Source organism: Choloepus didactylus, chromosome 3, assembly GCF_015220235.1.
Source record: "Choloepus didactylus isolate mChoDid1 chromosome 3, mChoDid1.pri, whole genome shotgun sequence".
Classification (NCBI taxonomy): domain Eukaryota; kingdom Metazoa; phylum Chordata; class Mammalia; order Pilosa; family Megalonychidae; genus Choloepus; species Choloepus didactylus.
The window spans coordinates 115,774,174-115,801,287 of record NC_051309.1 but is presented as its reverse complement, the minus strand read 5'-3'; the positions used below and the strand labels follow the sequence as shown (position 1 = coordinate 115,801,287).

General features: G+C 34.1%; 1 protein-coding gene and 1 long non-coding RNA gene across 7 annotated transcripts in view; one reads left to right on the top strand and one right to left on the bottom strand.

The window, feature by feature from the left end:
• The window catches only part of TBCK (TBC1 domain containing kinase), a 288,134-nt gene that overhangs the window by 44,758 nt on the left and 216,262 nt on the right, over positions 1–27,114 (top strand). For all 6 annotated transcript variants that reach the window (XM_037830400.1, XM_037830399.1, XM_037830401.1 and 3 more), the window contains exons 4-5: positions 21,392–21,506; positions 22,891–22,964. In XM_037830400.1, the coding sequence (XP_037686328.1) occupies positions 21,392–21,506; positions 22,891–22,964 (189 nt within the window). The remainder of the gene's footprint in view (positions 1–21,391; positions 21,507–22,890; positions 22,965–27,114) is intronic.
• On the bottom strand, positions 3,242–26,116 carry LOC119529741. The gene is made up of 4 exons (XR_005215937.1): positions 25,955–26,116; positions 23,446–23,518; positions 8,267–8,395; positions 3,242–5,183 (listed from the first exon to the last, which is right to left on the bottom strand). It is a non-coding gene; the product is annotated as an uncharacterized LOC119529741 (long non-coding RNA).

Below are 27,114 nucleotides of genomic sequence, written 5' to 3'. Positions count from 1 at the left end.
ATAATGTGTTTATTGGGTAAATATTTTACCTACAACATTGTTATGCCACCACCTGTTTAGTACCATCCTTTACCTATTTCATGTTTTTTCTTTTTGTGTGGGCTACTAGCTGCCCTAAAATAAATTTTACCATTTTATTAACAATATTTTATAATAACTACTAACATCTACTGAATTTCTTTTTTTATGCTAGGCTCTGTTACTTTCACATATATTACCTCTTGTAATAGGTCCTCTTGGTTTATTACTTTTTATAACCTGCTTCATTAAAAAAAAATTAAGCCACTTTGTTTTTCATGTAATCTTTTGCCTTTTAGTTACATTTGCTTTTCAACAAGTCAACCTGAGTTTATCTCTTGCTATTATCATGTAGTTATCATGACCTCCTTAAACAAGCCTGTTTTACTTTATGATTTGGCCTATATTATTCATCTTTCCTTGGAATATTGATAGTCTCTTTGCACCCCACTTTTCTACTCTACCCTGCTCATTTTGTGATTCATTCCAAAGTAAGTATTACCACACTTTGACATAAAATGCTCTAAAATTGATATTCTAACTCTTAAATTCAATTTTTTTTGGTAGAGAATACTGGCCAATTAAGTTAGGGATCCACCAGTTTAATTTAAAAAACTTTAATCCTTCAAAAAGTCCAATTTCTAATTGAGTAATATTTAGAATATATAAATGCTGACTGGCTGTAATACCTTCATGCACCTTTATAGTGCATATTTTTCCTCTTTCAAAGATTTCTTTACCAGTCTTTAGTTCTTTTATGTATCTATGCATGCCTATATCTATGTATGTATCAATACACATACATAAACATATATATAATTGTATACATATGCATATATACACACATATATCTTTACATGTACATTTGCACTTTCACTACATCTGTATACTTGTAAATATTGCATGTGTGCATGCATTTGTATATGTGTGTAATTTTCAGGAATTACATTAAAATTCTGTTAAGCTGCTTGTAACCTGAAGGACTTGTATAGTGGCCTACTCTTTTGAAGATTTGGGCTATTGATAAAATTAGCCTGTCAGAAAAGAATTTATGGATAGAGACCTCTTTGTTTCTTTCAGTCATTCAATGAACACTCACCATGTTTCCACATACCTGTCACTAGGGATGCAATATCACGATCCTTGTCTTCCAGGAACTTACCGTTTAGTGTTCTGAATCAGTGAGGTGGTGCTATTGCAAATAGCAAAATTTAAAAGGAAAAAGGTTCCCATCATCATCATCATCATTATTATTATTATCATTATTAAATTGAAGTTTAACATACATATAGAAAGTGCGCAAATTTTATTTATAGAGCTCACTGAATACTTATATATGTAAACATCTAAGAACCATCAGGATTCGAATGTTATCAGCACCCTGGAAAGTTCTCTTGTAACCCTTGCAGTCAGTAATTTCCCAAAGACATCCACTCTTGTGACTTTGGTCACCATAGATTAATTTTAATTTGGACTTTCATATAAATGGAGTAGTCCGTTACATACTCTTTTTTGTGTCTATCTCCTTTTGCTCAGCATATCTTTGAGATGCATCTGTTCTGTTACATCTATCTGTAGTTTCTTTCTTTTTTTTTTTCATTGCTCTGTGGCACCCATAGTATGACTATACCACAATTTATTCATCCATTCTACTGTTCATGGACATTTGAACTGTTTCCATTTGGGGGCCTTTATGAATAGAGCTGCTATGAACATTCTAACATTCTTATATATACATATTTGATGGACATAAGCACTATTTCTGTTGGATGCATATATATCCATATATATATATATATATATATATATACACACTCCAAAATTGAATCCTCAAATGTGTAGCTACTGTATAACAGTTTTCCAAAATGGTTGTGCCAGTTTACACTCCCAGTGGCAATGCATGAGAGTTCCAGTTGCTGCAAATCTTCATCAGGAATTGAAACTGTCAGCCATTTAATTTAGCCATTCTCAATGGAGTATAATGGTATCTCATTGGAGTTTTAATTTGCATTTTCCTGATTATTAATGTTATTGTGCACATTTTTATATGCTTGTTGACCATCTAGAGACTCTCTTTTGTGATATGCCTGTTCAGTTCTTTTGCCCATTATTGAAACAAATGGATATTCTGTCTTTCTTATTGATTAGTGGGAGTCTTTTATGTATTCTGAAGATGAGTCATTTGTTGGATAGAGGTATTGCAAATATCATCTCCATGTCTGTGGTAGGTCTTTTCACTGTCTTACTAGCATATGTGGGTGAAAATAAGTTTTTAACTTTAATGAAATTGAATTCATCAATTTTTTTGGTTAGTTTTTTGTGCATCTATTTAAGAAATCTTTCTCTATTACAAGGAAATTAGAAGATATCCTGTTGTGTTTTTGAAGCTTGTTATTGTTTTTCATTTTACAGTAAGTCTAGTTTGAATTAGTTTTTGTATAGGGTGTGAGTGAGAGGTCAGTTTCATTCTTTTTTATACACATGTCTATTTCATCCAGAACTATTTATTGAAACTACAAACCCACCAAACTGTAGTAGTACCCATATTGTAAATCAATGTCCTTGTAAATGTGTATTGGTGCATTAGTTTTCTATTGCTGTATAACAAAATACCACACATTTAGAAGCTTAAAATAGAACCCATTTATCAGCTAATAGTTCTTCTATAGGTCAGAAGTTCAGGCAGAGCTCAGCTAGGTTCTCTGCTCAGGGTCTTACAAAGCTGAAATTAAGGTGCAGGCCAGTCTACATTACTTCCTTATGGTTATGGTGAAGAATTTCCTTCCAAGGTCATTCAGGTTGTAAGCAGAATTCAGTACCTTGTGATTATAGTGCTGAGGTCCCCATTTCCTTGACTGCTATCAAGCAGGGGCTGGTCTAAGCCCCTATAGGCCACCCAAATTCCTTTTTACTTGCCCTTCTCTATCTCAAAAGGCAGCAATGGAGAATATCCCTTACATCATATCTCTCTCATACTTCAAATTTCTCTTCATTACCTCTGCCTCTGACCTCTAGACCCAGATGTCAATGAATCATGTGTTAAGATCAGGCTCACTTAGATAATCCCACTCCAAATCCTATATAGTTTTTGCTATTAACATTTTGCAGTAATGTAGTACCTTTGTTACAATTGATGAAACAATATTATTAAAATTACACTATTAATTATAGTCTATAGTTTACATTGTTGTTCACTCTTTGTGTTGTACAGATCTATGGGTTTAAAAATTTTTATTCTGGTAACATATATACAACCTAAAATTTTCCCTTCTAACTGCCCTCAGATATACAATTCAGTGATGTTAATTACATCCTTGATATTGTGCTATCATAACCACCACCCATTAACAAAACTCTTCCATTGTCCCAAACAGAAACTTTGTACCAATTAAACATTAACTCCACATTCCCCACTCCCATCCCAGCCCCTGGGAACCTACACTCTACTTCCTGACTCTGAATTTGCACAGTCTAATTATTTTATACAAATGACATCATACGATATTTGTCCTTTGTGACTGGCTTATTTCACAAATAAGGTCATCTACATAACCTGGTCACAGAAGTAAATTCCATCATATTCACATTCCTGAGGATTATACCAGGTATGTACACCAGGGAACAAGGATCTTGAAGGCCATCTTAGAATTCTACCTAGCACACTTTGGTTAGTAGGATTTGAAAATTTTTTTAGACTTACAGCAAAAGTGTGATATTTGGTACTCTCTTTTGTCTTAGTAAGTAACTGTTACTGATGAGATAGGAATTTTGGTCTGCTGGAGGTCCCCAAGACCACTCCCAGCTTCAGTGCTTCACTAGAGGGACTCACAGGAGTCAGAAGTTCTTATACTCAGAGTTTTGGTTTACTACAGCAAAGGATACAGTGCAAAATCAACAAAGGGGAAGGCTCAGGGGGAGAACTATGGAGGAAACAGACACAAGTTTCCCAGAGTTCTTTCCCAGTAGAACTGTATAGGAGCTTAATTCCTCCACCAACAAATTTTGACAACATGTGCCAAGTGTTGTGTACTAGGGAAGTTCACATGAGCCTGGAAGTCTGGGATTCTTACTGTTATTGAAGCTGCAGAACTCAAGAAAGAAAGCAGGAATGTTCCATAAACCGGATTGTTTGTACAAACTGTGTAGACAAGCTGGCACTTTGTGATTCAAGGTTGATATTGAATGCTAGCCTATCATTTATTTTTCATTAGAGACAACCTTTTTATAGCCAATTACCTCCTCAATTAAAATTTTTGCTGAAGTATTAGATGCACTCTATCTAGAGAGATAGAACAAGAGTAAGGGCTAAAGAGAGTAAGAAGAGGGGACTCGATTTAAAATAGGAGATATATGTAATGAAGATTAGAACTTCATTTAAGTCCAGGCAGGTAATTTAAATAAGTAAAGTGTATGGAGCTAGAACTGGGTTAAATTGCAAAGATGTATCACCTTACTCAGCCCTACCCAGTTGTTACCTTTTGAAAATGTGGCCTCATTACAGTATCTCACATTTTCAGAACTCAGAAGCTGAATTCCTGTGTGTAATCTTGGAATTTCTAAATGTTGCAAGTAATTAAAATTTTTTTATAAAAACACAGTGATCCAAACAAAACACATAATGGGCTGAATGTGGCCAATAGGCAACCACTGTGTTATATCTGATAAAAGATGTTATGTTATTGGTAAAGGATGGTAATATTCCTTTTATTCTTTTATTTAAATGAATGGTGCCATTCTAGAAAGGAATGAAAAGTAATAGGTGTTTAACTTAATAACCATTTACTTGTTTTTAATACATTGGAAAGAGAAGGTAAAATGCTTGCAATTTCTAATTTTACCAGTGAGGTGAGAAATTATACAGTATTGAAAGATTGTTTTTTAAAGAAATTTTTTTTTTAATAGAATGATCTGACAGGTGCCTTCTGTATTGGAAATTATTTTCACCTATAAAAACTTGCTGTTTAAAAAGTCATCTACAAATAGGCTCATTATTCAACAGTTACAGTCATTTTTCATTTACTCATTATTTTGCTACCTGTTTAAATAAATAAATTATTTCAGTAACTGAGAAAGCTTCGGGTAAACTGTGGTAGAAACTTATGCTTGGGAATTCCACTGACTGCAGGGAAGCACTTTGAATTTTGTTCTGTGGTATTGTTCTATACCTGTAAAAGACAAAAGAGAGAAGAAATAGTAATGAAATTAATCAGTATAATTTTCTATTGGGAATCTTTCAATAGCAGAAACTACTGAGTTGATAAAGATAAGATATCAAAATGTAAAAGATCTATAATTAAGTAGGTAATTAATTAAATAGGAGTCAAATTACAAAAAACTCAGAACTTTCTTTGTACTTTTGTTTTATTTTATTTTTGTCTCTTTTGTTTTTAGCTTTATCTCTTGTTTTGTTTTTACTGAGTGCAGTAGGGAATACAATATGCATCCTTAATTCATCACAGCCTTCCACATGAATTCGAATTATGCCAATTCACATATAATGTAGGAACCTTATAATAGTTCACTTCTATTTATCCTCCTTCCATTCTTTGTGTATTGTTTTCATACAATTCATATTTATGTGCATATATTATAAACTCACAATACATTGTTATTGTTTATTGCTTTAAAAAATGTCTTTAAAGACATTGAGATATAAGGGAAAAAGTTTTTTGCATTTATCCATGTATTTACCATTTCCTGAGTTCTTTATTCCCCTTTTTTGATCCAGATTTCCCTCTGGTATTTTCATTCAGCTTTAAGAACTTCTTTTAAAATTTCCTTTAATTCATGTCTGAAGGTGATGAATTCTCACAGCTTTTGGTCATCTGAAAATGTCTTTATTTCACCTTAATTTCTTTCTTTTTTTAGATGGTATTTTATTATTAAAATTTTCAAACTGCAAAGTTGAAAAATTATACCGTGAACTTGTAGGTTCTATGTGTATCACTGCTAACTTTTGCTTTATCACTTATCTATCCATCTCTATATCCCTCTAAAATCCCTTCACTAATTCATTTTATTATTTTGATACATTTCAAAGTTTTACTTATTGGAGTCATACAGAATATATTCTTTTGTGTAAGGCTTTTCACTCAGCATAGTGTTTCTGAGATTCAACCATGTAGTTTCAGGTGTCAAAGCTTATTCCATTTTATTGCTGAGTTGTATTCCCTTTTATGAATAAACCAGTTTGTTTAGCATTTTTTCATTGCTGATATCTGGCTGTTTCCAGGATTTTGGATATCATGATTGTTTTAGTTTCCTAGGCTGCTCAAGCAAATACCATGAAATGGTTCAGCTTAAACAATGGGAATTTATTTGCTCATGGTTTTGAAGCTGGAAAAATGTTTAAATCAAGGCATCATCAAGATGATGCTTTCTTCCCAAAGATTGTGGCTTTTGGGAGCTGACTGCCAGTGATTTGTTCCTCTGTCACCTGACAAGGCACATGGTGGCATCTCCTTGTCTCTTCCTTCTCTTCTGGGTTGCTGTGGCTCCCTCTCTCTCTCTCTCTCTGTCTCTCTGTCTCTCTCTCTCTCTCTCTCGCTTGCTCTCTCTCTCTATGAATTTCACTCCAGTTATAAGAACTCACCTCAATCAGGGTAGTTGCAGCTTAACTGAAGTAGCCTCATCAAAAGATCCTACTGACAGTGCATTCACACCCACAGAAATGGATTAACTTTAAGAACATGTTTTTCTGGGGTACTGTTCTAGTTTGCTAATGCTGTCAGAATGCAAAACACCAGAAATGAATTGGCTTTTATAAAAGGGGGTTTATTTGGTTACACAGTTACAGTCTTAAGTGTCCATCAACAAAGGGTACCTTCACTGGAGAAAGGCCATTGGCATCCAGAAAACCTCAGCTGGGAAGGCACGTGGCTGGCATCTGCTTGCTTCCAGGTTGCGTTTCAAAATGGCGTTCTCCAAAATGTCTGCATTACCTTCTGACGGCTGTCTTTAAAATGTCTGTCTCAGCTCCAGCTAGCTATGAGCGCCTTCTGTCTGAGCTTATATAGTGCTCCAGTAAACTAAATAAGGCCCATGCCGAATGGGTGGGGCCACACCTCCATGGAAATTATCCAGTCAGAGTTAGCACCTACAGTTGGGTGGGTCCCATCTCCATGGACACTGAACCAATAGGTTCCAACCCAATCCACACTAATAATGTCTGCCCCCACAAGAAAGCATTAAAGAATATGGCTTTTTCTGGGGACAAAATGTATACAAACTGGCACAGGTGCATACATCTTCAAACCCCCTCAGTGACTAAAGCTTCTATGAATGTTCTTATAAGTCTTTCTTGTGGGCATGTGTTTTCATTTCTCTTAGGTAGAATTAGAATTGAGTTATAGGTCTTGTTCAATTCACTTATTTCAAATCGTTCTTTTGTAGATTCCTGAGGATTTTCTACATAAACAACTGTATCATCATCAACTAGAAATATGTTTATATCATCTTTTTAAAAGCAATCTTTTTGTCTTTCATTTTTTTCTTGATCTTTTGCACTGACAAAGATCTACAGTTAAGTGCTAAATAGAATATTAATGGTTACCCTTGCTTGTTTTGGATCTGAGGGAGAAATGTTCAACATTTCACCTTTATGTACAATGGAATCATATAAAATGTGGCCTTTGATGGACATTTCTGGAGGGTCATGTCATCAGTTCATAAAAGGAAGATGATCACCTTTTTCTGAAATGTCATGAGGCATACATCTAGTTATCTAAAAGCTGTTCAAGCTAAGAAGAGGAAGATTAGCCCTGTCTCTTTCTCTGCTCTCTCAAAACAGGTATTTGCCCTGAGAGAGAGGACCATTCTTGGTTATTTGTACTCTTATGATTTCTTTGTTTCCTGGCATCTTTATCAACCCAGAAACTAAGGAACCCAGTCCTTTCATTTTTTGGCAGACAAAGCACAACAGGTTTCATTATCAGCAAAATATATTGGTATACTATGGCAGACTGAGTTCTCTTGTAAGATAGTGGGAATGGAGAATTGAAAACTGCTTATACTACGAAGGAATATATATGGGGTTCATGAATTCTTATTCCTTCTTGGCCTTCTCAGCCCCCTGATCTAACTATTCCAATTATTTATACAAATGCGAATATCTTCATGGATTTAAAGTATAAATGATTTCTTTATCCTAAATTGTTCAGTATATAAATGCACCTCAAAGGGGAAAGACTAAACAAAAATAGTAATGACAACAACAACAATAAAATTGCCAATATTTTAATGCACTTACTTTGTGCCAGGCATTGTCCTAAGCATTCTTCAATGATCTTCTTCTTTCTTTCTTATGGGAGCTTTATGATGTAAGTTACTGTTATTATTTTCATTTGATATATGAGGAAAACAGGCTCTTCTGAGGAATCTAAGAAATCAAGATATTATTCCAAGGTCATGCAAACAATAAGTGTTAAACATTCCTAATGATGGCAGAATGGTCATAGCAACTCTAACTTTGTATCCTTTCAGGTTATAGTCTTTCAGTAAGGAGCAAGCCGTTTTTAATGCTTATTCATATAAGACCTAAGATTTCATCAATCAGATCAGTTTAGGAACAATCACTCTGACCAGGGTAAAGTGATTGACAAAGGCCTGAGTTACATTTCCTCTCCTAAAAGAGGAACTGAGGAGTAAAGGCAAGAAATGGAACCTGAAATGAAAATTGTGTGTTCTCACTGGACAAAGGGAGCATGGGTGGAAGCTCCTCTTTTTGGACCCAAGGAGATCTCTTCAGTCCAGGCCTCTGCTTCTATACTTCTGTCTTTGAAGTCATTCTTCCTTCAATTTCTCCCATTTCTGTCCCTTTCAGTGCAGGCTGGCAGTATTTCTGTTGCTATAGAATTCTCAGAAACTTTGTCAGCTTTGTTTGTAGTTCAAGGGATCTATACCAACAGACAAAGGAATTTTCCACAGATCCTTCCTGGATAACTATAATTCCAATTCCGATTTCTGAGATGCTGACTATGTCCATGAGTCATGTGCCTATTCATTCACTTTAGCAAAACGTTGTTCAGCTAATCCCTTGCACAGAGTCACATTCTCTAGCACCTCCTGGGAGCTAAGGGAGGGCCCTGTTAGACTTGCTTCTGGTCCTGATGTCAGAGCATGCTATCTGGATAGGCTGAGAATTTAAAAAATTATCAGTTGCTGGTTCCTTTCTGTTTAACAGCTCAGTTCTAAGTTTATTCTTTCCCTCTCTCATTTCTGTAAACAGCAAAGAGAAACCAGACTGCACCTTCCATACTTAGCTAGGAATTCCCTCAGCTAAGGGAATTCACTGCTTCCAAGTTCTGCCTTCTATCTGACATCAAAACACAATTTTGCCAAGTTTTCTGCCACTTTGTAACAAGGATCAACTTTTCTCCAGTTTCTAATAGGACATTTATCATTTCCTTCTAAGGCTTCACCAGAAGTATCTTAAACATCCATATTTCTACCAACAGTCTCTTTAAGGCAATCTGGGCTTTTTCCACCAGGTACCCAAAAATTCTAGGCTCTACCCTTTGCCCAATATGAAAGCCATTTCCACATTTCAGGTTTTTGTAGTAGCAGCACCCCACTCTCAGTACTAAAAACTGCCCTAGTTTGTCAGAGCTTTTATCACAAATAGCACAAACTAGTTTTGGCTTAGCAACACAGGAATTTGTTGGCTCATGGTTTTGAGACTAGAAGGGGTCAAAAATCACGATACCGGCAAGGCCTGCTTTCTCACCCAGAACTGTAGCATTCTGGTGCTGGATGCTGGCAATCCTTAGGCTTCCTTGGCTTGCATTTCTGCCTTCCATCACATGGTGATGTCCTCTCCTTTCTCTTTCCTATGACTTCCATGTTATCTTTGTAAGACTTCCTATAATCTGGATTAAGAGCTACCCTGGTTCAGTTGGCCACATCTTAATTAACTAAAAACATCTTCAAAAGGTCCTATTTACAATGGGTTCACACCCATATTAACAAAGATTAAGATTAAGAACATGTGTTTGTTGGGATACATAATTCAGACTCCAAAAGAATCCAGGAAAATTTTACTAAGGAAACCATGCTTGTGTTGAATCTTAAAGGATGGATAGGTATCAACCAAGTGGACCAGGTAGAAGGGCAGAGAAAACAGCATGTGCAGAAAGGCATGAATAAGCAAAGAGATGAGTTAGGCAGAGGCAGGGAGTTCATGGGAGGAGAGTTAGAGATAAACCTGGAAAGGTAAATAGTAAAAAACACCTGTCAGAGAACAATGAGAGAGCTTACTCTATTTTTCTTTACCACAGATAAAACAATATTGGAGGATAGGATTAGGGCACTGTTGTTTAAATTGACAAGTCTTGATATAGGTTGCTTTTCAGGCAGTAGCTTAAAATGAAAAAGTAGTGGTTATAGGAAGAACAACTGATATCCTACTTTTCTGAAGAGCTCCTCTCAGATTACCTAGAAGAGAGATTGTGATTTTTCTCTACTCTGGTCATCTAAATCAAAGAAAGATTTAGCTCACTTCCACAAGCAATCTGGTTAATAGTAATTTGACCTAAACATGATACTAGTATCTTCTTTCTTTCTTATGGGAGCTTATGTTGGTACTTAATTTTTTTACTCTCTAGATATTATGTCACTTGTCAGTGCTGTTTATCTTTGGTGAAAAGCCACAAAAAAGAATAGCATTTGCCTCTACAGCAGTGTTAAAATCAGGTAAGTCCTTCAAAATGATCATGACTGGACATTTCCAAATCTGCTACATATATCTGAGACAAAAGCTGTATCCTAAAATTTTAATGTACCTTCTTAATAATTTATGATCATGAATTTTCATTGTTTTCATTTGTTTTCCCATAAGTTTTAAGAATGTGAGACCCCTCAATATCTGGAAATCTATGTTGTTCGTTGTTTCCTCATGAAATTTATTTTAAATATATCCACATCTTTCCTGATAAAATACTATACTGTGCTTAAAATATTATGGAGGAAATGTCTTTTGACAGATGAATGGGTAAACAAATTGTGGCATATCCATTCAATGGAATTTTACTCATCAATAAAAAGGAATGAACTGGTGGTGCCGACAACATGGTTGAATCTCAAGAACATCATGCTGAGTAACAGAAGCTAGAAACAAAATAATGCTGCATTATTCCATTTATGTGAAACTCGTAAAAAGATAACTCTTATCTGTAGTGATAGAAAGAAGATGGTGGGTGCTTAGAGCCAGGGGTAGGAGGTGTGGATTGACTGGGAAGGGGAGCAAGATAACCTTTTAGGGGTGATGGAAGTGTTCTGTGTCTTGATTGTGTCTGTAGTTTTACAGGTGTATATATATTTGTCAATACTCTTCTAACTGTACATTTAAAATTTATGCATTTTATTGTACATAATTTATATCTAAATAAAAATGATTAAAGGAAAATAAGAAAGATGCATTTCTCTGTTATAATCACATCATGGTGGAAAAAAAAAACAAGCCACTTTGATGTCCTGAGCATCTTGATAACCAACTATTAGTTTCCTATGTCTGCTATAACAAATTATCATAAACTGGGTGGCTTAAAACCACATAACTTTATTATTTCACATTTCTGGAGACCAGAAGTCTGGAATTAAGGTTTTGGCAGGGTTACACTCCTTCTGGAGGCTCTAGGTGAGAATCCTTCCTTGCCACTTTCAGTTTCTGTGGCTGTTGGCATTTCTTGGCGTCTTTGACTTGTGACATCACTCTGGTGTATACCTCCATTTTCACATGGCTTCTCCTCTCTGTTTGTCTTCTTTTCTTTGCATCTGTCTCTTGAAAGGGCATTTGCTACTGGATTTAGGGCCTACCCAAATAATCCAGGGCGATCTCCTCATCTTAAGATCCTTAACTTAATTATATCTGCAGATACCCTTTTTCCAAATAAAGTCACAGTCACAGTTTCCAGAGAATAGGATGTGGGCATATCTTTTGGGGGGCCACCATTAAGTCCACTACATCAGCTAACCATCAATCAAATAGACACATGGATTAAAATACCCTTTCAAGTGTGTATTTGAATTCTACTTACAGCCCTTTAAACAAAGTTCATTTCCTTTTGAGAACATGTCAAGAAAAAAATTTTTATTTTATGGTTTGACTCCTTTGCAGTGAAGCATACATAACCTTTCTGATTTGTGTGGTAAATTCATTATGGTTAAGGCTCAGACACCCTGATTAACATCTGATTTTTTAACAGGAGCTTTATCTTACATTGTATTTTTTTTCTTTCCTTTTGGCTGTTACTCATACTCCCTTTTACCTCTTTATGTTATAGTTGTAATGTATTTGTGAAGCCTAGAGTTGAATTTCCTCCATATCTGCAGATGCAGTTTTTCATTTGGCAAAGTTTGTGGTTTAAAATTCTACATGCTGCAAAAGGCTGATAGGCCTATTAGGGAGATAATACTTAGCCTAGTAGTAGTGATATAGTGATTTTTATCATTACCATTACTTTAACCTATGCCTGTGGCAGGGAAATACCAGATTATTTAGTGGGAAACAATAGACCAGTCAGTGAATTAGACCCATAATTGGGATTTAAAATCCAAACATTTATCTCATACTTTATCTGTGTGATTGATTTACTTTGCTTATATTTCATAACATCTTTGCTATCTGCAGTATAAACTTAGCTCTAGTTAAAAGTTAAGCAAACAATGACTTTTTGATTGTAAACCAAAGACTGTGAGAGCTGAGTAACCTAGAATTGTCTTTGTTGAAAAAAAAAATGGTTGTCACTACCGACAGAAATCAGGTTGATGGCTTCTTTCTAGGAATTACCCTTGGGAGAGAAGGAAGGGTGTACATGTAGTGGGGGGAGAGCAGTACGCTACGCAGCATAGAAATGGACACAGCACAGAAGGAAATGAAATTAGGTTCAGGGATAGAGTCCCATCTATTGATGTTATTTTGCCTTGCTTTGCCTTCTCTCTGCTTCTATCATAGAAACATGACAAGATGGAGTACAAGTAAAGAACAAACTTTGGGTATTTTGGATTTGTTAAAAATAACTTCTGTTAAATTGAATGGATACCATAACAAGGGAATTTTCATCAATATTCTTTTTACAATTTGCATAAAACAGAGCAACACATTATTTAACTGAACATTTACTTCCGTTTGACATTTTTTTGGTACTATGCTGTCTTCCATTTAAAATGCAGGCCTTCTCCCATTCATTGTTTGTTGTGATGGGGTGGGGATAGGGTGAAAAATTCCCAAAGAAATTTAAAATATTAAATACTGGTCCATTTAAAAGATGTGAATTGGTCTCGAATCAAAATTCTGAACCATAATAGAAATTTGTTTCTCTTTTGTTCATACAGCAATAAATAAATGAATTTAAATAGATTTAAATTGAATAAAAAATCTTTTGGAATAAGGTAGGGTACAGATCTGATCAAACATATACCTTTATAGGTTCTATCTTAGAGAAAAGTTACAGCCTGTGTCATTCCAAATGTTGCCAGAGTACGGGAAGTGGGATTATTAGCCCATGTGTTTGCACTGCCAGTATCGGTGACTATGGTGAAAGAAGTGTTTCTGGTGTGTTTGTTTTTTTTTTTTTTTTGAGAAGAAAAAATGGTTAGGGCAAAAATACACAGCTCACCCTGGGATCCTACAATTATGTTTACCAAATTTTATTTTCATAGAGAAAGCAGAAACTGTTCTGCTGATTTTATTGTGCCAGGGAAATAATTGGAGAGCCGTTTGCAATCTTTGTTAATTTACAGCATATAGATATAATGTAACAAAATAGTATAATTTTATAAAAACCCTGGGGTTTTTGGAAATCAAACTTTTTGTTTGTTTTGTTTTTCTTTCAAGATGATTAGGATTCTATGTGAGGCCATCTAGCCTATGTGTAGTGTTACTGTTCCCCCTTTATAAATTTGCAAACTGAGGCAGGGTAACATTGAAACACTCCCCAAGCATAGCAAATCAGTGACAGAACCTTCTGGCTTCATGTCTGAACCTCAGATCAGTAGACTATGCTTTCCATATGTATTTTGATCTTATCAAATTAATTTTCTGCTGAGAAAGGAAAGTTATCTAGTATTCAAGTTTGAAAGTTAATTTCCTGATTAATTGTATCCCATTGAGAATTAACTACATTCCAGCTTTATAGCTTTCAAATTTGTTTATTTTGGAGTGAGAGCTCAGTTATAAATTATTATGCCCAGTCTCTCAACTTAGAGACAGATGGGCTGATTTTTCTTAGAGCTACTACTAGGTAATGTTTAAATAGCTATTAATCAATGCAACTTCAATTCAAAACATCTGAATTTAAGGCAAATCAACTCAAGTTTAGCATGGATGGGTAGCCTCTCAAGGTAAAACATGTGTGCCCAATATTGAAATGAGTTATTTCCTTTTTTAAATCTAAAATCCTTAATTAGAATTTTTTTCCTTTTAGAAAAGAGTGCTCTGTTAAATATTGATATTTTTAAATAAAATATCAAAATTTAGTAAGTGATAATTGGCAAATTAAGAATTTCAAAGACATCAGCTCATCACTGGATGAGCTCTTTAAATTCCGGAATTATGTATCAGCAAATCCTTAAACATTATCTACTAGCTGACCTCTTTTGTTTTCAGGTTATTAAAGGAGAATTTGTGTTAAAGATAATACAGGATTACACATTTGTTATTATCTAAACATTAGTCATTAGTATTTTATTTCTCCTCTCCATTTCTTAAGTCATACAGTAGCTAACTATATTTCATTTGTGTTTTCTCTCCTTTAACATTTTACCTCGGGCTGATACCAAGCAAAGAAAGCTTTAGACTAACAGGAGAATTTCTGAGGGTATGATCAGGTTTTATAAGGTGAAAGAACATCTTGAATTCATAAAACCCAGAAGTGTGTTTCCTCCCTTGGTTTGTTGACAGTATGGGTATTTGGGCTTGTGGAATGGCCCTTAGAAATATTATGGATCATGGATCTGAGGAAATATCATGTGTGGTTTTAGTTACCACCTATACATGAATGACTTCCAAGTCTATCTCAGCAACCCTGTCCCTTCCTACTCTTTTTTGGTCTTGATTTCTTGCAATCTGAATAACATGTCTTTATGGAAATATTGCAAATGCCTGAAAAACTGATTATTTAAGCCCAGTAGTAATCTCTTGAACAACTTAGTCTAATTCACAGTTTTAGCCAGATATTCACAAGATTTTCCTGTTACCCACTGTACCCTTGTTCAGTCCTGAATCTTTTGATAAAGAAAGGAAAGATCAGAAAGAGAGGTATATTTGCAGCAAATGGGTACTTTTTGTGGACAGTTAGTGTGTGCACTTGAACTATTTGCATTTTCTTGACTGACTGAAGGATTAGACACTCTTATAAATGAAGCTGGCACTATTGATCCACTAGTATTATGTTCTACTCTTTTGAGCTGTTATTTCATTAGTGGAAAAGAAGTTATTCTACTTATCTGCACTGTCTTGCATCATCAAGTGATATCATTTCATGCATTTATTGAACATCTATCATTTAATACATAGTTATTGAAAACCTACTTTACAGGCACTATGATAGGCATAGGGAGTCAAAGTTGAATGAGCTAGTACTTGCCTCATGTTGCAGTGGGAGAGACAAACCTATAGAGAAATAATTACCACAAAATTAATAAGCTCTGCAACTATGTACTGTCAGAATACAGGAAAGGGGGTACCAGAGGGTAGAACAATAGAAATTATGAAGAGAATTCATAGGTTAAGTGACCCTAGATCTAGATTTATGAGTTCACCAGATAGGATGAGAAACTCATGGATCCTGGCAAAAAAGAAAAAAACAAAAAACAAAAAAACAAAAATAACCAGAAATGATAGAACACAGGATCTAAAATAAATAGGAAACAAAGGATGCCAAGAAGGGACTGATTATCTGAGAGAACAGAGGAGGCTCAAAGAAACTCTGGAGGTCACAGGGACTTGGTAAGATTATAAAGAACAGATCCTTAGAAATGAGAAACAGAAGCGTAGGGGACTGTACTTGAAAATCTGGATGTTGCAGCTAAAGCTATCAGAGGTTGATCAATGTCCTATTGTGACAAACTACCTGTATTTAGACATTGGCTGTGGTTATGAACATGTAAATCCAAACAATGCATAAAGTTATTAAATCCATAATCTTGGCCTCATTATTATGTTTTAACCAGCTAAGATAAACAGCTACAGATGGTTTAGAGATAATGAATCAGAAACACAGGATAAATTTTCTTTAAAATACATCTGGAAAGGGCTAAACTAAATATACTTGGGATTTTACTGGCTGTATATGTTTGAAAACTCATTAAACCATACTCAAAATCCAAATGCAACTGAGTTGATTCGTGCCTGGAATCTATCAACAGTTGCTGGTGGTGGTGGTGGTAGAGGTGGTAGTGGTGTTTTTTTGTTTTTTTTTCTCTTTTCGCTTTCATCTTACTTCCCCAAGATTTATGATTTTTGTAGATATGTCTTGCTTTTACCAATGTGAAAAGCCTATCTAATTGTCATCTGCTGTCGTCATCTCTTGTGTTGAAATTATCTGTTTATAAATCCGTCTCTCTTGATTATGGAAACTGATTCTTCCTGTTGTTATCCATTGGGCCTGAGTAGTATCAAGCACCTAATAGCCACTCAATTAATATATTTAAATAAATTAAAGTATCTTAAAATATCATCTTGCCTAATTAGAAATTGTAAGTCATATTATTTAGAAGCCATGTTTTGGCCATATCTATGTTTTTAGAATCGCAAGGGATTCTCATGCTCATTAAATTTTTCAGAGTGTTGTAACAATGGTGACAGAGTAAATGCTACCCTCCAAGTCTCTTAAGTAACAACGGTAACTGAAAATTTCAGAAGGGGGAGGATATTTTCTGACTTCAAGTCTGATTTATATTTTTTATGTTGGTGATGGGTTTCTTTATCAACAAGATTCTGACTTGGGAATTATATAAGATAAAGGCTTGTTGTTCTCTGCCAACATCTGGAATGAATCCTATTCTCTTAATTCTAAATTCATTTTAGAGTCCCTGTTCAAGTAAACTGCAACATGCTAACTATTACAGGACACTTGACTTCTTTTTTTTGTTTTTTTTTTTTTTTTTTTGGTTTCCTGTTACCTTATAATTGCATTAGCCTCTTCAAAATTTTAAAAAATGATTCCGTGATCTAAGTCCTTTGCAGTATTAAAGAACTCAACTTTAGAACAAACATGTAAACAAAATCCCGTAAACACTAATTCCTCCTTCCCCTAATTACAGAAAATAACATTATCTTTTTCTTCTCCTTTGCACCTTATATTTTAAAGAAATTTTAAAATTAAATGCCAAGAGTCTAAAAGGTCAGAAAACCAGATCTGATTTACTGTCTATTTAAACTAAAGAGTACTGACTGTGTCCATCAACTGTAATTCAAGTAATAGCTTGTAGTCTCACATAATAGCTAAGAAAGAGTATGTCATGAGTTTCAAACTTTATTTGTTTGAATTTTAAAAAATGACCTGTGTTCATATGCTATCAGTTATTTTTAACAAGAATATGCTTTGACGTGTTTTCCTATCGTATCTTACAATTAGTTAGCAAAACACAGTATAGAAAGCAGAATATGCCGTCTTCTGTGTTCAGCTGTTTGAGAACTGGTTTAATGGAAAAATCACTTTGAAGGTTTGGTTTTAATTTCCTAAGACATCTGTATTGAAGTAGTGTGCTGCTGAGGCCCTCTAGTGTCATAGCTGAATATGGCATCAGCTTTTAAGAATTGATTAAATGCTTGTGTGTGTGTCAGAGAGAGAGAGAGAGAGGATGGGAGGGAGAGAGGGAGGCAGGGGGAGGAGGAGGGGGAAGAGGGGGAAGGGGGAGGAGGGGGGAGGAGGGGGAAGAGGCTGGAGGGGGAAGAGGGGGAGGAGGGAGAGGAGGAGGAGGGGGGAGAAAAAGGACAAAAGAGATTACTTTAAAGTTGACTTGTAGGGTCAAAGGAACTCAGAAAACTAGATCCTTAAGTTTTATTTGTTAATCAACCCCAAGGAAAGTTTTTCTTTGTTTTTAGAGGGGGTTGGGTTAGGGTTGTGTTCTTTTATGTATACATATTTAGCAGTGTAATTTTACTTCTACAGAAAATCCTTACCTCTGTAACTACTAATAGGTTACAAATGAAATTTGTTTTAATGCAGTTGGTTTATTTTTTGAGAATGCTTATGAAAACAGATTCCATTCTGTTTACGTTTCAAATTGTTCCTGTTTCATACATACACTACTTGCTCAAGACTGGCATTTTAATATGGGAGAAGCTATTTGCTAAAGAAGCATTGTTTGCAGGTCAGTTTAAATAGCATTCTTTATAAATAGTATAGTTTCTTTTTAGACACTTTATGGAAAATAGTACTTTATTGCTTAATTTTAAAATATGACTGTCAACTAGGGATTATCATACCTTTGAGAAAAAAATGTAGTTTGAGAGAAAGAAAGATGTCATGGAAAAAAACAACTCACCACAGAAGAAATGAAGATAACATTCTTTTTTTATTTCCTGAATTAAAAGAATTCTAATAACTATCCTCAGAGAGACTCAAAAGAGTAACTTGTCTATAACCAAAGAACAAGATTTATTGAAAAGGAATAGATAACAGAAGAGAGCTCCTGGAAATTAAATAATAGAATAGATAACAGAATAGATAGGGCTAAAACCATGTTCACAGGAAGTAAAATAAGAAGTTGATTGGGAGAATAGATCCAATTTACATCTGCCCACTAAGAGTTTCCATTAAAAGATACACTAGAGAAAAGAAAATAATCAAAGACATAACAGAAATCAACTTTTCTTAGTGTTGATGGAAAATGTGAATTTCAGGTTAAAAGGGCACACCTCATGCTGGCTAGTACAGATGTGCAAAAATCCCACATCTGGATTTATTGGGCTGAAATTTTAGAACTATACGGATAAAATAAAACAGAATTCTAAAAGCCCAGGTAAAGAATAATGGATATTTACAACAAAACTAGACTTCTCGGAACACTATGAAACAACAGAGTAATTCTTTCCAAGTTTTCCAAGTTTAAGGTTAAGAATAAGATATTTTAAGATATACCATATTTTAGAATATTTTCTTCTTGTGCTCCTTTATGAAAAATTTTCTCAAAGTGATATCTAGCCAAATAAAACAAATACAGGAAAAGAATAATATGAGATGTAAAAAATGATGGTGACTGATAGCCTTCACAAATAGAATTATAGTTACAAAATTATAGTATCCATTAAATCCTCATGTCTTAGGCATTTTCTCTTGAGAGCTAGGGGTTTATGGACTTAGATTTATATTTCCTTTTTGGCTTAGTTCTGAAGTGACTATTTACTAATTGTAGTACAGCAATGTGCCATTAACTGCCCTTCACTTTCAAAGTAAAAGCAAAAGCATTACAATGGCCTAAATAGCCTAACTGGCCTTGAATAATCTAGCACTTTATAATCTCTCTGACCTCATTTCCCACTGTCTTCCCTTTTGCTGACTCCACTGCAGGCACAGTGACCTCCTTGTACTTTCTTGAACTGCTGAGCATTCTCCAAGTTCAGGACTTGCTGTGCCCTTTTCTTGAATCCCAGAGAACTGCATGTCTCACTACCTTTAGGTTTCTGCTCAAATGTCACCTTCTTTGTGAGGCCTTCCTGACTACACTATATATAAAACAGCAACCAGCTGCTCCATACTCTCTCTTCCCTATTTCTCTCCTTCGCATGTAATCACTACATCCCATATTATCTATTTGCTTGTTTGTTTTGCCTTCAAGAAAGAAACACAGATTTCTTTTGTCCATTATAAAATTGAATTATGCAAATATTTAATGAAAATCACAAGTTGTAAAAGTATATTAATTTTATCATCTTACATAGTGAAGAGTTAATTATATTAAATAAAAGTCTAAACACCAAAAGAATTGTAAACAGAAACTGCTAAGGGTTATTACGTCTGGAAAGTCAGACTTGGATGAGAGGGGAAAAAGAGATACTTATTAGTTTTTCACCTCTGATTCTTATGATTTTAATTTAGAAGAAAGGGTCATGTTGAATGTATTGTTATTATTCTTTTATTCAACTGCTGACTTTTTGTTTTTAAATCAGGTTTGTTGAGGTGTAATTTAGATACCTTAATGTACCCTTTATAGTGTACAGTTCTGTGAGTTTGACACAATTGTGTAATCATCACCAAAATCAAGAATACAGTTCCATCACTGCCTTTGCAAATTTCATCGTATTCTTTTGTAGTTAATCCCTTCCCTGACCAAGCGCATGGAATCAGTGATTTGTTTTTCCCACCTTTTACTTTTAACCTGTATCTTTTATTTATTGTGGGTTTCTTGTAGACTGACTGTACTTGAGTCTTACTTCTTATCCAATATGGCAATCCTTGACTTTTAATTGCTGAGTTTAGATGATTTGCATTTAAGATAATTATTGATACACCTGGATTAAAATTTATTAGTTATTTTCTATTTATCCCATCTCTTTTTTGTTCTTTTTTTCCTTTTATTCTGCCTGCTTTTGGATTGAGTTTATTTTTTACGATTCCATTTGATCTCCACTATTGGTTTTTTATTTATACCTCTTAAAAAAATTACTTCTAGTGGTTACCTGCAGATATTAAGATTTTAAAAATGTAATTTAAAATGTCAAAAAAATAGAAAAGACTTCTATACCAAAATGTTAATTTTGTTGGTTTTGGGAAGTTGGGTATGAATGAGCTCCCCCACCTTTCTGTATATTTCTAATTTCCTACATGAGTGATTTTTGATTTTTAAAAAATTAGCAGGAGAAAGAAGATAGAGAAAGAAAAATTGGGCCATTATACAGAGGATGGCTTAGAGAGGGCAGGACATGAACTGAAGAGAAATGTTTGATAAATCAAAAAATTTACTGTAGGTTGTTTTGTAAGTAGATGTGGAAATTAAGCTTATGTCTATCTACCGTAAAATGCGTCACAGCTGTTTTTCAGGGGCTTAGATATTTTGTCTTAAGAAGAGTGAATGGTTTGCATTGACTTAGTTCTGCCGTATATCTGAAACTTTCCTGATAATTTGGCAAAGCCAAACCGTAGAAGGTTAACTGCGCCCTTCTATAAATAATATACCATCAAAATTAAAGTTCCCCTCTGGAAACAAGAAATGCTGCTATTAAAGTAGCCTTTAGGAAAAGTGTAGCTCAATTCTGTTATAATCAGAAAATCCAAAATATGTACAAGCAAATATATAGATTGTATTTTCTCTGATTAGAGGAGGAGCAAGAAAAATATAACTTTGAATTTTATCACTAGGCCTCATCTCATTCCTTAGAACAGGTTCTATATCTGATTTGTAATTGATCTGTGACTTTTTGTTTTCTTTGTAGCTTTTCAAAAGTTTTGTGCATAGCATTTGAGGTACTTCAGGGCTTGCAGTATATGAACAAACATGGTATAGTACATCGTGCACTGTCTCCTCATAATATCCTTTTGGACCGAAAGGTAATTGTCAAATAATATAATAAATTAATGTTTGTTCATTATTGAGGTTGGAAGCTATGAAGTAAGGCCCACTTAATTAATCAGGAGGACCATACAATAATAAAATGTTTTAAGAATCTTCATAATGAAAAGAGTCTGTGTAAGTGATATTGTATTGTGGTTGTTAGAAAAAACACAAACAAGAATCTTTAAATTATATAAATCCATGTCTTTCACATTACTCTTTTTTTTTACAAGACTTCTAACTTCATATTTTGTTTTTTTTAAAAAAAACTTTTTTCCTAACCTGTCTTTAAAATTTGACTTCATTTTTAAAAAACTTCTCTTTCTTCTTATGTAGAATATTATTCTTATAATGGTGATTTCATTGTGTTTTCTCCTCTTTATACTTTTTCTTCCTTCTATTTATCTTCTTTATTAACCAGCTGCTAATACCTAGCTTTCTTTTCTACTGGAGTGATGCCTCTCTACCTGGAAGGCTTATGAGGGATTAATAAGAAGCAAGTCATCCCTTCTAAGAGAATTATGAGTAACAATGTGGTTTACTTTCAAGAATAATCATAATTTCATTCTTCTTGAATCAGTAGGACTGTCCTTTTTCTCCACTTCTCTTCCAGGCTTTCATTACAGTTACCTTATGATATTAAACATCACAAAAGAGAAAATTATGCTCACTATTTTCTGATTCATGGCAATAGAGTATCATTGCCATAGCTAATCTAAATTATTTTAAATGGTTAATGTTTTGCAGTGCTGAAAATAAAGGTCTTGGGAAGAAAACAAACAAACCTATTTTTAAATTGATTAGTTTTTAGAAATGCCTTAATCATCTAAAAGAGGAATATTTAAACGACTTATAAAATTTATATTTGCCTTTTATTAAGAATCTCACATATGTGATAATTATGGTTATTCTCAAACAATACCAAAAGTTTTTGGAAATCTAGCAGAGTCACCAAAATCTTGTGAAACTGTTCCTTTTCAAGTTAAGAACTCCCATGTCAGGGTTAAATTATACTATTATGAATGAACTTGCAACTCCTTGAAAGAAAAAATCTTTTGTTAAAGTTACTACAAAACATTCTAACCAAAGATTCAAGAAAAATGAGAACATTTTGCTCTTTTTCTTTGTCAAGAAGCTGTGAGTAATATAAATAACAAAAATTTTTTGTCATTCTGAGATACATACACACACATTTATTAAGTATAGAGCAGAATTTAAACATTGGCAGATAGTTTGTGATAAATTACAGTAAATTAAATGTAATTTCTTAATGTATCTACTTATATAAATGTTTTCTTACTTTTAAAATATGTAATGATAATTTCCCTTTCCAGTAATATTAAAATATTTCATAATGATTTTTCTCCTTTATTATTGTAGGGGCATATTAAATTGGCTAAATTTGGACTTTATCACATGACTGCTCATGGTGATGATGTTGATTTCCCAATAGGGTAAGAATGTTTTCTTTTATTCTTAGTCTTGTCTTAAACTTTGTAATCTTTGATAAAGTGTATATTTTTGTTAGTTATTAGTAAGTTATTTTTGACACTAAAAACAGCTTTTCTTTATTAATACAACTAATTTTGCATGTGCTTTTTGAAAGAGTAAACGTAAGTTTTTCCTGGCATCCTAAAGATCCCTGATATTGATCCTTCATTTAATTGGCATATAGGCTAACAAATTATTGACCTTCCCTTTATTATGGTTAATTAATTACAATTAATTAATTGTATTTCATTCAGCATTAGATAAGGCAAGAAGGCTGACCAGATTCTCATGTGTGTGCACTCAGAATCTGAGAAAGATCACGCTCACATTGTTTTCCATTTAATGTTTCTAAGTTAAATTCCCTGTTCTCCAAGATTCAATTATAATTTAAGACTTCAGTTGAGGCCCAGTGGATATCAGAGGTAATGAGGATAAATTCCATACCTGAAAGTTTGTGTTTAACTTTGGAGAGATTCATCTGATCATTTCTGATATGGAATTCCAGATGTACTTTGACCTACAAGAAAGGAATAGAAGTTTATTTCATCCTATATTCAAATGAATGGTTTTGATATAGATTTTTGTGTTATATTCATTGCCTTTAAACATTTTAATAATATAATTTATTTCTTAGTGTTTAATTTTGGCATAATTTTAGATGAAAAAATTTTAAAATATAGTACAAAGAATTCCTAAATACCCTTGACCCAGACTCCCCAAATGTTAATATCTGCTACATTTGCTTTATCTATTTTTTCTCTGTGACTGTGTGTATGTATGTAGGTATAAATATAATTTTTGTTGAATCATTTAAGAGTAATGAGCACATATCATGGCCTGTTAACTCCTACATACTTCAATTTTTTTCCCCATATAAGGAATTTTCTTATATAACCTCAGTACAATTATCAAAACCAGGAAATTAACATTGATACAATACTATTGTCTAATCTAGGGCCCTCAATCATATTTTGAAAATTGTTATCTGGTTACTTTTAATAGTGTCCATTTGTGTTTCGCTCTTTGGACTTTCTATAATCAATTCTATCACAATTACTGGAATTGGGACATGGAGTCATGCAGTATTTTTCTGAAGCAGAACATTGCTTAAAAACTTAATTAGAAGTGAAAAACAAAAAAAAAAGCAAAAATGGAAAGAAAACCCTTATTTATAAATAACCTTTTATCTTTGTAAGTTAGAGTATAGGTTTCTTGTAAAAAATTTTCATTGGCTAGGGCAAAGCTAATAATCTTAGGCTTTAAATAAATTGTTTATTCATTCCTTCCTTTATTTACTGAGAATACATTTATGGAGTATCTTCTGTTCTGGGTGCTGGATATCCAAAAATAGATAAGTTCCTGCCCTCAAGAAGCCCATTGTTTAGTGGAAAATTCTTCTGTTTTGATGGCCTACTTACCAAAGTAGATACATTTATAGTCTTAGTTTGCCTGTCAAAAACTTGTGGTCAAAAGTATTGAATAATTCTTTTCACAAGCATGAAAACGATAGTTTGTAAAGATGCTGTACAATTTTTCATTTGTTGAAAAACCCCTTTTGAATTTAATGAGAGTAAGTTCATAGTAAAGCTCTAGCATCTTTGTCATATGGCAGTTGCCTTTTGAAGTGACTTCTAAGGAGCTGTAGTAAACATGATTGCTGCTACTGCTTCCTTTGGTCTAAATCGATTCACGTGAGAGAGAACTCCAAAAACATAATATAAACAAAAAGTACTTTAAGTTTTCAACCTCCACCTCAAGGTGCTGTAGGTTTTAGTGATGAACAGAACAAAGGAGGTGATTTTGCATAAAATGCATGAAGCAGTTTGAAGAACTACACTTGAATTTAAAATGCTTGGATAGAATTGGTCTTTGGTTATCATTTGGTCTGGCTTATTTTGAAGTCTTAGACCCAAAAGGTCTTGCCAGAAAGTATCAAAGAGCAAAATGTGAAACATTAGCCAGGAAAAATAGTGATCAAAGAGCTCAGGCATGAAAGAAAATATTTATACCAGAAGAAGCTTGCAGTTGATTCAAAAGACAAATATTAAGGAACAACAAAGTAAAATGTTAACATCTGTTTCAGAATACTGTAAAGAGTTTAGAAATTGGACATTCATTTCAGTTGGCCAGTAGCTTAATACCTTGTTAAAACATCAAACAGATGATGAAAGCCACTTATATTTATTTCGCCAGTCATACTCACAAAAGTTCTGGTAATTGCCTTTGAGTGTTAAAATGCTATGCTAAAGAAGAGAAGCTTGTTGAAAAAAGATGATCTACATTAAAGAACAATTCTAGGGCTTCTTGTTTTTATTAATTTCTATCCTTGATTAAAAGGGAAACTAGAATTTTTGGAGCAAGGGCCACCATTGTATTTACAGAGATCACCAGCCAGTTTTTGATGTAACAATTTACATATAGTGTTCTTGACTTTTCACTACCCATACTATCATTTTTGGGTTAGATTGCTGGAAATCAGGATTAAAAATCAGCAGTTTGCACCTAGATATATCATGGTGACTGATAAAAATACAGCATTGAATTTGCGTCACATTTTCCATTTTTATAAAACATCTTTTGCATTAACTGATCATAAACAGTTTTGTGAAGTAGGCATTATTATTTATTTTACAAATGAAACTCAAGTCACATATACAGTATGGAGTAGGACTGGAATTAGAACACAGATATTATAACATCAAGCCCAGTTCTTTTCCAACTTGACTTCAGCTGTTTCCAGAGATTTTGTACATTCGTTTAGGAAATGAATAGTATGGTCATCTTAGAGTAAAATGACATAGTACAAATTTGTATGTAAGATAAATATGTGAGCAAAGTAAAAGATATTGATATCACTGCCATCATTTTATTAAAACAAAACAACATTAAAAAACATAATTTACCCATTTAACTTTAAAGTTATATTTGCTGACTTAATGGACTTGTATTTTACCTGTAAATGAGAAGCACTGACTTCTCCTCCTTAAGCCCACTTCTGCCATCAGCAGCCATATCTTGTCTGTCTTCTTGTTAACTGACCCATCTGTCTCTCCCTGTTTTCTTAACCCCGCTCCTCGACTTTGGGCTCATTATGAAATCAGCACCCACCAGCTCAATAACTTGTTTCTATGGTTCTCACCCATCCAAGCTAGGACTTATTTTATAAATTGCTTTTTCATACTACCCTTCTGGAACTAGATTAGAGTAGGGAGTTGGGAAGGGGAAGGATAAGAGGCTATTTTTGTTTTTCCATGATGAAGAATTTGTGGTCTGTGTCCTCTTTTGGGAAATGTGTTTTTTTGAAGGAAGTGGTCCTTTAAATGCACCCAAATGTTTATAGCTATAAATATTGTAATGCAGTAATATCTGGCTGGGCCTTCTGGCTGCTGAAAGACAGATGCCCAGCCTTGGGCTGAGCAACATCCTGAGGCAGAACATGATGTTAAGGTGGAAGATTCCGGTTAGTGAAACTGTTCTAAACAGATTTTAATACAAAGCAAAAGCACAGTGCAGTTAATAAAATTCTCTGTGTTGAGGGGAACAAAAAAACAAAAATGAAACATTGACAATCATAGTGTGAGGAGGTAGCCATTGAAAATGAAAGGAAAATAAATATTTGAATGCCTACACCATGCTATAATTGATGAAGGTGGCTACATTAAACAACAGATTTTCAGTGTAGAAGAAGACGCCGTCTAGCTTTCTAGCTGAAGAGGAGAAGTCAATGCTTAGCTTCAAAACTTCAAAGGACAGGCTGACTCTCTTGTTAGGGGCTAATGCAGCTGGTAACTTTAAGTGAAAGCCAGTGCTCATTTACCATTGTGAAAATCCTAAGAATTATGCTGAATCTACTTGGCCTGTGCTACATAAATTGAACAAAAAGCCCTCATGGCCCAGCTCATCTATTTACATGGTTTACTGAATATTTTAAGCCCACTATTGAGACCTACTGCTCAGAAAAAAAGATTTTCTTTCAAAATATTACTGCTCATTGACAATGTACCTGGTCACCCAAGAGCTATGATGGAGATGTACAATGAGATTAATGTGGTTTTCATGCCTACTAACATAATCCATTCTGCAGTCCATGGATCAGGGAGTCATTGTGACTCT